General features: G+C 46.2%; 1 protein-coding gene across 2 annotated transcripts in view; it reads left to right on the top strand.

Moving 5' to 3' along the window:
• The first annotated feature begins 307 nt into the window (after positions 1 to 307).
• The window catches only part of PGM1 (phosphoglucomutase 1), a 48,963-nt gene continuing 39,804 nt past the window's right edge, over positions 308 to 9,466 (top strand). Inside the window, exon 1 of one of the 2 annotated variants that reach the window (XM_006035051.3) lies at positions 308 to 606. In XM_006035051.3, coding sequence (XP_006035113.1) covers positions 361 to 606 — 246 coding nt within the window. In that variant the 5' untranslated portion in view covers positions 308 to 360. Of the gene's footprint in view, positions 720 to 9,466 lie in introns of both variants that reach the window. The other variant, XM_025191177.1, reaches the window with a different exon arrangement.

The following is a 9,466-nucleotide window of genomic DNA, read 5'->3' on the forward strand; positions in this document are numbered from 1 at the left end:
CAGAACCGCGCTGGGCCTGTGGCTGGTCGGGGCCCGGCTGGGCTCGCACCACACGCCAGGCTGGAAACTTTCCAGGAGGTTTGAAGGCATGGGGGGGGGGAACCCAAACCAAAACAACAACATCGCCAACTCTGCTTGAACCTATTCCGGGAGGTCTCGTTTCAGCACATGACGTAATGCCATTCATGCCTTGACATCAGGAAGGAAAGACCTTGCACTTGAACCCCGCCGCATCCACCAGCTTCAACAGGCCACGGATTCAGTGTCCTGAGCGCCCTCTCCCCGCTCTGGCAGCCCCGGAGGAGGGCGCGGGGCCGCGCCACTCCCGCCGGGCCCGGACGTGTCAGCACCGCCGCCACCATGGTGCAGGTCGTGAGCGTGCAGACGCGGCCGTACGCCGACCAGAAGCCCGGCACGAGCGGGCTGCGCAAGCGGGTCAAGGTCTTCCAGGACAGCCCGCACTACGCCGAGAACTTCATCCAGAGCATCCTGGCCACGGTGGAGCCGGCCGAGCGCCCCGCGGCCGCGCTGGTGGTGGGCGGCGACGGCCGCTTCTACATGCGGGAGGCCATCCAGCTCATCATCCGCATCGCCGCCGCCAACGGGGTACGGCCTCGCCTGGGGCCTGGGGAGAGGGAGGGCAGGGGCGCCCCGGGCTCCGTGCTGGCCCCGCTCTTGCCTCGCCCTTTGCCGGCCTTGGCTGCTCCTTGACATTTAAGGTAACCTTTGAGGCTTCAGAGATACGGTTTCCCCAGCTGCAGCCAAAGGTCACCCTGATGTTGGTCCCAGGGGCCGCGGGGCTTCTGCCATGACCTGGTGCGGGCAGCGCGTGCCCGCTGGTCCGGGCAAGTGGCAGGCACGGAGGAACAGCTCCTTGCAAGCGTCGTTCGGGCCCCAGGTGCGGAGAGTTTCGCCCGGTTTCAAAAGGGATTGGACACATCCTTGAGGGAAAGGGGCATTTGTCTCTGCTGAGCACGGCCTCAGAACGGGAGCTTCCTACACCCGAAATGCTGGAGGCCGAGAGAGGAACGGGGGAGAAACCCGGGCCGTGCCCCATTCCCTCTCTTTCAGCATCTGCTGTCTGCTGCAGGGTGGTGGGCAACATGGGCCTAGGGTCTGACCCTGTAAATGGCAGTTCTTTATGTCCTTATGTTTAGTGGCTTTGATCTTCATGGAAAACTTTCTTTTTTCTTGGAAGCAACTCTAATGGGGGACATGGGAACAGCTTTTCAAGTATTTGAAAGGCAGCTTTGGTTCTGCCCTGGCCCAGAAGGCAGGATAAGAGGCAATAAACCAGAGGAAAACAGATTAAAATTAGATTTTAGGAAACGTCTCTTAAACACGGGGCAAAGAAGCAAGTTCTTTAGGAGAGCTATAGGATCTGTCTCATTTTCGGAGCAGACAGGTGTTTTTCTTGGGATGGTTTAGGAGCAGCAAACCATGCAGAGGGTTGGACTAGGTGACCTTTGGCTGTGAGGTACGCAGCGCCGGGTTTATTTTATAATCTGGGTTATTCACAGATTTTAAAATGCATTAAAAAACAAAACCAAACCAGAACTAGTTCTTTTAGTTGGAGTTAGGCACCTACATCCCTTAATAACTGTACCTAAATTCCTACCCTGTAGCAGCAACTGTGTATTGTGTAACTAGCAAACATCTTCAGCTCAACCCACCCTGTAGTGCTGTTATGCCTTCAGTGTATGCTTGTAAGGAAGGCTAATCTATGCTGCTTTATACCTAAACACAAGTGACCATTGCACTGTTGAGGCCTATTTGCTTGAAGAAAGATAGAAAGTATAACTGACTTGTAACCACTTAGGGAGACTAAAGTTGTAATTGTTACATTGTCAGAGAAGTTCCTGGCAAGTCTGCACCTTACAAAAGGGGCAGTAGGAGAAGCAGGAAGTTATTGTAATATTCTGTATCTATGAAGTGGAAGTGAACTGACACATTGATGCATCAAATGGAGACTAAGATGAATGTATATTTTAATGCATGAAATAGAAGGTAGTTGGTCATTGTGTTCTAATGATGTGCATGGTAATTCAGAAAACTGGTTTCATAGGTGAAATGTTGAAGACACCTGATATCTATGGCTGCAAACAGGGAGATGCGTGACTTTCCTGATGTGTTCAGTTCCACATGCTACTGTGTGTTTTTTTTGTTTTGTTTTTTGTGTCTTTTAAAATAAACAATTAAATAGTAGATCAATAAATAAATAGTAAATCATGGTGTACATGTAAGAGGTCTAGTCAGGTGCCTGATAAATCCACTTGTACAGAGCCCTGCAACCATCACGAAGATGGGGTGGGCAAAATACAGCCCAGGGGCTGGATCTGGCCCACGGGGCCCCTAAAAAATTTAGAAAATTAATATTTATTTGCTCCTGGCTGCCTGTCAAAGATGACAGGAGCCAGGGGCAGTAGGACCCAAGGGAAGCCGTTAGCAGGACCCACCAGCAAGACCCACCCAGCCCTGCTCCATCCCCCCAACCAGAAGCCCCTTTTTAGCAGAGGCTTCTGGCCTGGGGCCTTGAGGCTATCCCTGCTTCCCTGTGCTGGAGAGGGAAATGTGGCCCTCCACAGCTTGCCAAAAGTCAGTAAGCGGCCCTCCACCCAAAATAATTGCCCACCCCTTCAATGTATAAACCTAGGCAAGAGTATGGAGGAAGGGAGGCTGCCCAGGACTTACCATCCTCCCTTAAGGCCATTGAGAGAGAGTCCAAAGGCCAGACTGAGCCCCGAGGTGTTCAGTGTCTCGATGCCAGAGAGCATTGGAGAAGAACTGTTGCTGACTGCCTAATACCCTCAGCAAGGTCACATTTCTGTCAGGGTAATGTCCCTTAGCTTTTCTCCAACCAAGGAGTACCCAGAAGGCAGTGGGGGCTCAGGTTTTGTGGTACTCTGTACTTACCTTACTTTGGAGGTTGCAACACTGTGGTATTTTATAAGAGCTACCCGCCACAGGTAGCTCCACCATGTTGCCATTAGACCCTCCAGTCAGATGCAGTTAATGGTCATACCCAGGACCAAAATAATAAATAATTTAGTAGCAAAAACTCCAAACATGAGGTATTTGGGATGAAGGGAGGTATCTGATTTCAATATGTGGGACTGTGCCCTCTTACTGGAGTGACTTGATCAAGATTAATGTTAGTTGTGTCAGTGGATGTCTTTCTTTGCCTGCCAAGTTGGTGGTGTGATGCTGCTAGGGACACCTCGGTTGGAGGTACCTTGTGGAGGCAACATCCCCTCAATGGGACTTCCATGGGGAGCATGAAATTGGAAAACATCTCACTGCTTTGGGTGGCTTGCCTCCTCACTCTTCTGATTTGGTTTCAGCCGCACAAGACAGTAAACTTGGCCTCTTGTTAGACAAAGCTGTGCGCTGGCCTAGTTGCAGGCTGCCTTGACAAAGAAACAAGGGTGGGTCGAGCTGAAGATGCTTGCTAGTTGCACAGTGCACAGTTGCTGCTACAGGGTAGGAATTTAGGCACCTACATCCCTTAACAGTTGTACCTAACTCCTACTAATTTCACTGACTTCAATAGGAGTTAGTCACTAAAGCAGTAAAAGTTACTTGAAACCAGTATCATCTCACAGGACAAAACTAATTACTGTTTGAAGATATCTCTTGTCTTTTATGATTTCCTTGTCCTAGCAACTCACTTTCAGTTTGTGCCTGGGCTTGTTACTCCTCACCAAGAATTGACTTCTTCATGTGTCTGCTGTTGAAGAGAGTAGAGGGGGGCAACTCTCTTGAGATTAAAAATAAAATCAGAAGCTTTTTTTTTTTAGTTTGGTTTTTCTCTTTTAAAAGGAAGTGGGATAGAAAGGAAGCATTTTTGATGTTCATCTGTAGCATACGTGCGTAGCTGCACTGCCAGCAGAGAGAGCTTTGGATCCTCATGAATAAGCAAGCAGTGGAATTAGTTTCTGCAGGATAAAAGACTGGTTTGTCCCATGTTGGAAGTGTACCTAGGAGTCTAGTGGGATCTGGCATTTCTCCAGGACTCTGATCACTCAGTACTCCATCAGCAGTGCTTCAGTCCACTCCAGCACTGCCAAGAAGTGAGAACTGCAGGCTGAATTTAAGCAGCTGTTTCCTCAGGCAGGACTAGAAGGCTTAGTTTTCCTCATAGGTCCTTGCTACAGTTCACTCAGAAGTGCAGTAGCTATCTAGAAAAGGGATCCTCCTTAAATCAAATGCTTGTTTACCTTGTGGTTACAATTTTACTTTTTGGAGGGGGTGAAGGTAACAGACCAGTGGGTATTTCAATCAATCTCTGTGCAAACATGATGCACATGTGCAATCCTGTACACATGTGCACTCAGACAAGCAGTGGTTACTTGGAGCCTGTTCCTGGCTGCAGCACCAGCTCATGCAGTATAAGGACCATGCCAGGACCTGCGGGCTTTCCCCACTTGTGGAGATGTTCCCCAGGCAGGGGAAGCCAGGCAAGTGCTCTGGGGGCTTAAGGGGCCCACTCCTACTCGGGATGCACAGGATTGCTGCCTCCAGGCCCCAGAGTACTTGCCTGGGATGGCAGGAGAGTGTGGACAGCTGGTGTTCTACTGCCACAGAGCAAACAGGTGTTGGCCACAATAAAGTAGCACAGTTATTTAGTACCTTTTTGTTGGTATCCTTTGTTGCGCCATGTACGTGGCTGCCATAAAAAATGTTGGACAGATGTGATGTCGGGTGACGTGTTTTTATCCTAAGATGGGTCATTCTTAGGACAGAATTAGACTCTGAGAAGAAATGGGAAACGTTGACTCCTATACATGGTCTCCAACTTTTTCTTTCTTCTTTTTCTTCACAAGTTTTACTCTAGTACCTTTCCTTCTGTATTACTAATTTAAAAACAAACAGCTACTTCATAAGACATCAACTGCTTGGCTATAGCCAGAGAGATTTCAAGCAGAAATATGGTAGTATTGCAACCGAAGAAATATGTCACTTCCTAAAGGAAACAGAAAAATAATCTAGAATGATATGGGCAGCCATGAAAGAAATCTGTTTATTTTTACTTCTTTCAAATAAGATACAAATGTAGACTGGCCAACCAAATATGCAGCATTACTGATCTCTCTCTCTCTCTCTCTCTCTCTCTCTCTCTTTCCTTCCTTTTTTTTTTAAAGGTTACTTAAAAGTCTAAATTCCTGGTGCTAGATAGGGCAAGATACAAGATGTGTCCTGTAGAAGCTAGGAAAAGATACACTGCACAAAACAGGCCAATTTGATGCAATTACTGGCTATGTTTGAACTGTATTGATCTAAATGAAACGGAGATGACCTCTAGCACTGCCAAACCTGTGTTCAGAAGTCATGAGTCATGTCCATAAGAAATAAGGGTCAACTAAAAATAGTGAATGTGTTCTGCAGTTGTTTTAATATATTTTTATTTAACTTCATTTGCTGCTCAGTTTCTGAAAATAGAAGGTATACCTGCTTCACGGTTTTTCTCTGCAACCCTGAGAATTAGGAATTTACTTTTCTTTTTAATTAAGTGAAGAGCTTCTCGGACAGTAGCTTGATTAGTTGCTTTGGAAAACAGGAAAAAAGACTAGTGAATAAATTCCTGAGAATTGGGAACACAGAGTTGTCCAGACAACTGAAGTGAAAGTGGTGGTGCTGTGTCTGTGCATGTGTGGAAATGATTTATTAGAATAGTTTTTAGGGGAATCTGTGTAGAAATGAAGAGTTCTTCCAAAGGAATACTGCAAATTAAATGTGTAGCTAATATGCAGACAGTGAGGATAGGTTTTGACTGTAGTTATAAATCCTCTGTTTGTAGTTTTGTTCAGTTGGTTGTAACCAAACCAACTTGTCTGATAAGGAATTGCAGTGGAATTGACCTATACCAGGGGTGGGCAAAATGCGGCCTGTGGGCTGAATGCAGCCCGCCAGGCCACTCTATCCGGCCCGCAGGGTCCCTAAAAAATTTAGAAAATTAATATTTATCTGCCCCTGGGTGCCTGTCATGTGGCCCTCGATGGTTTGCCAAAACTCAATAAGTGGCCCTCCCCTCAAAATAATTGCCTGCCCCTAATCTATACCATAAATTAATCTGTCGCAAAGCCGTGTAGTACTGGGAGGCCAAGTGGCCTGGCCTTATATGATGACAGGTACCATTTTTGTTTCAGGACTTTCTGATAAGTTGCCCAGCTAGCAGTTGTCCTAGTTTGGTGACACCATTACAGCTCCATGCCATATGATCACTAGTTTTAGGTAGGGGTAAGCATGATGGGATGGTGTTAATTTTGTCTATTATCTTATCCAAACTGAATATTCCTAAAGCTTTATCTTGGCTAATCATGGGCTATAAATTGGACTGGCTTGTTGGAAATTATGGTTGTTCCACGGCTGTTCCATTGAACTAGTATGAGAACACGGCATGTTAACTAAAACCAAAACTGTTTTGTTGCAGTTATCTAAGGGTCATTCTGTGCATCCTGCTTATTTGAGAGAGTTGTCTGTTGTGTCAAGAGCTTTTTCATGCATATTCTTGTATTTTTAGTGTCTGACCTTTGCTTGGACCTGTGTCAAGTTATATTGTTGCTTGAATATAAATTGAGATGTCCCTGTCACCACCTGCCTCTTACTGAGAGTCAGAATTGACGTTATGTAGTAATTTATCTCAAATGTAGGTAAAAATTCCATCTTCCTTGTGATGAAGGTCCGATCATGAGACTAATACGGTTCTAGTTTTCCACTTGTGCTACCTTCTCTCGAGTGCCCACTGCTACCATTTCAGTAGATGTATTATCTCCCTGGTCTCCCATCAAGCAAATAGCCTGGTAGAGCTAGAAAGCATCCAACTTTGAGCAATTCCGTTGCATTTGTACCAAGTCCTGGACTGTGCTTTGCATGTATATGCTGGGCTTGTTTTGTTTAAGCTCATTGACAAATGCCGTGTTTGACTGCTTTGGGAAAGTGAAAACAGTGCTTCCACTAAGAACGCTATACGTATGAAAGGGAGGTGGTTTGTGCGACGAACGGCTTTGTAACCCTCTCCTCCCAAGGAATAGTTTTCGTGATGGACAAGTGCGGTCTACCCCCTCTCCATTCTGACACTTCATTTCTGTTGCTCTACTCATCTGCTCCTTTATCTCCACCTTATCTGCCAGGAAACCCAGTCCTATTGATCTGCGTAGGAACATTTGCACTCCTTTTTCTGAAGACAATTAACTTTCTTGCACTACTTCCTCTTAGCCTCCCCAGTGGCCTTCCTTTCCTATGTGTTACTCTGCCTCATGCTAAGCACTATGCTGTAGTGGAGTGCTGTCCAGTGTCTAAGGGAGCAGGAGCCACATGCCCAATGAACCACACCAGTGGGAGCTGCACACCACAGGGGCTGCACTAGTGGGGCCATGCCATGCAGGTGTGCGGGTGCTCCCTGACCATGCTGCATTGTTCACACAGGCACACTCTCATGCTGTAGCACCCACAGCTCCTCATGAGCTCCCCTGTGCTACAGGTGCTCCAGGCTGCTGGCTCACTGAGCACAGCAGGCTGGGCTGGGCTGCACTGTCCTGGCCCCAGAGGTTGGATCAGGCAGGGAAAGCCAGGGGAGGGAGGAGCAGCCCTGAGCCCCTGGTTGCTGCTGCAGCTGGAGCAAGGGGCTGATGTTAACCCCTGTTGGACAGCCCTGGTCTGGTCAGTGAATAGATAGTAGTGAACTGGGCTTCAGAAGACCTAGCTTCTGTCTGAGCTTGGCTACTAGCTTCATGGGAAACCCTGGGCAAATCATTTCCCCTCTGTGCCACAGGTTCCGCATCCAGTATGGGAATAAGGATGCTGACCTCCATTGTAAAGTGCTTTGAATGCTACTGTTAGAAAGCACTAAATAAAAGCTGGATATTACCGTTACTCGGCCAGGCTTCAGTGTCTATCACTTTCCTGGTCTGTCAGTCAAGGCACCTGATGATACTAATTGCCCTTTGACTTGTCATAGACTCATGGGTGATAAGATTTTTTTTCCAGTTTGTCTGGTCGGGGTAGATTGATTTTTAAATCGAGGCAATTTAAATCGCTAGATGGAAAGCTTCCATTTAAATAATTAATTTTAATTAACTTTTTCCACTTGTACTTTGCACTTTTCTTGAGAGAGTGTCTTTCTCACTGATTTATAGTAGTGAATCTACATATATTAAGGATTATATAATAGGGCCTTTACATTAAACTCAAGACATCATTTGTTACTGAGGAAGGTATGCCATAACTGTACATTTTTATTTAAGCAATTATATGAGTTAATGTTTTCAAATTCTTATTAGTTCTGAATTTTTCATATAGTTAAAATGGCTAGAAAATTATTTACTAGATAATGAACTTTCTATCTCAGTTTTTTGGTGAGCAGCTGCATTAAGCTGGTAAATGGAATTTAGTCGGATTCATAAAACAGCACATCAGGTTAAAGACTTGAAGTCCAGAGTTAGATGTTACCCCTTGAAAAATGTGTAGTAACTGCCAGGTGAAACTTTAGCGTGCTCACTCACTCAGTTTCATCCTGGGGTAGCATTTGCTGAAGACGCACTTTCTCCCCCACCCTACCTAGTGATCAGTACAACCTACTTCTGACTGCCAGCTTGAGTTGTGTCTGCTTCTTACTATAGAGTAAAATCCAAGAAAAGTCGCTCCATCAACACTGTCATGTGTCAGCACCTGCAGCTCTCTGCTTTCTTTCCTGACCACCTACCCTCCCTACTGGCTGTTGTGTGCAGAGCCCTCTTCCTCCTTGGAATCTGAGCCCCATGTCCTCTGTGAAATAACCAGCTTAACATGGTAGAGGCAGCACTGTAAATGCGTGAGGCTATATTTCAGATAGGAATGAAGAGGATAGAATAAATTAGTACTGTTATTCTACTTTTCATGGTGCACCATTTCGTTGGAATGCCCCAAACACAGGAAAGAAGAATGGGTAGATATAAGCTGTGACCCTTATTCTTCTTGCAAATGTTGTCACGATCACCATTGGAGATACCCTCGTTATCTCGAGTCTGGCATTTGGGATCTGCTGAGCTTGCAGAAACAGCCATATAGCAGAGCTATAATTATAGCTTGGGGGGCTGAATCTCTTGTCACACAAGTTTTAGGTTAACCTAGCACTGACCTCAGTGGAGTTGTTCCTGATTTTTATCAGTTGAAAGACAAAAAAAAATAATCATTAATCCAGAGGTGAGGTTCTCTGGTGGCATCTGAGATCCTTCCTGAACTTTGCATTCAGTTGACATTCAGACCTCTGAAAACAAGTTTGAAAACCTTAACCTGTCAAATTTGAACTATCAGGAAATACAGAGCTAAGGCGTACACTAGCTCAGGGTAGCTAACCTGCAGCATGGGTAGGCAGCCTGTGTGTGTGGCATGCAGCAGGTTGGGCAGGAATTAGTGGCAAATCAGGCAGGAGAAAGGGGATCAGAGTGGCACTTGGAGAGGACACAAGTTTAAACTTGTGGCAGGGCTG

Source organism: Alligator sinensis, unplaced genomic scaffold, assembly GCF_000455745.1.
Source record: "Alligator sinensis unplaced genomic scaffold, ASM45574v1 scaffold558_1, whole genome shotgun sequence".
Lineage (NCBI taxonomy): Eukaryota > Metazoa > Chordata > Crocodylia > Alligatoridae > Alligator > Alligator sinensis.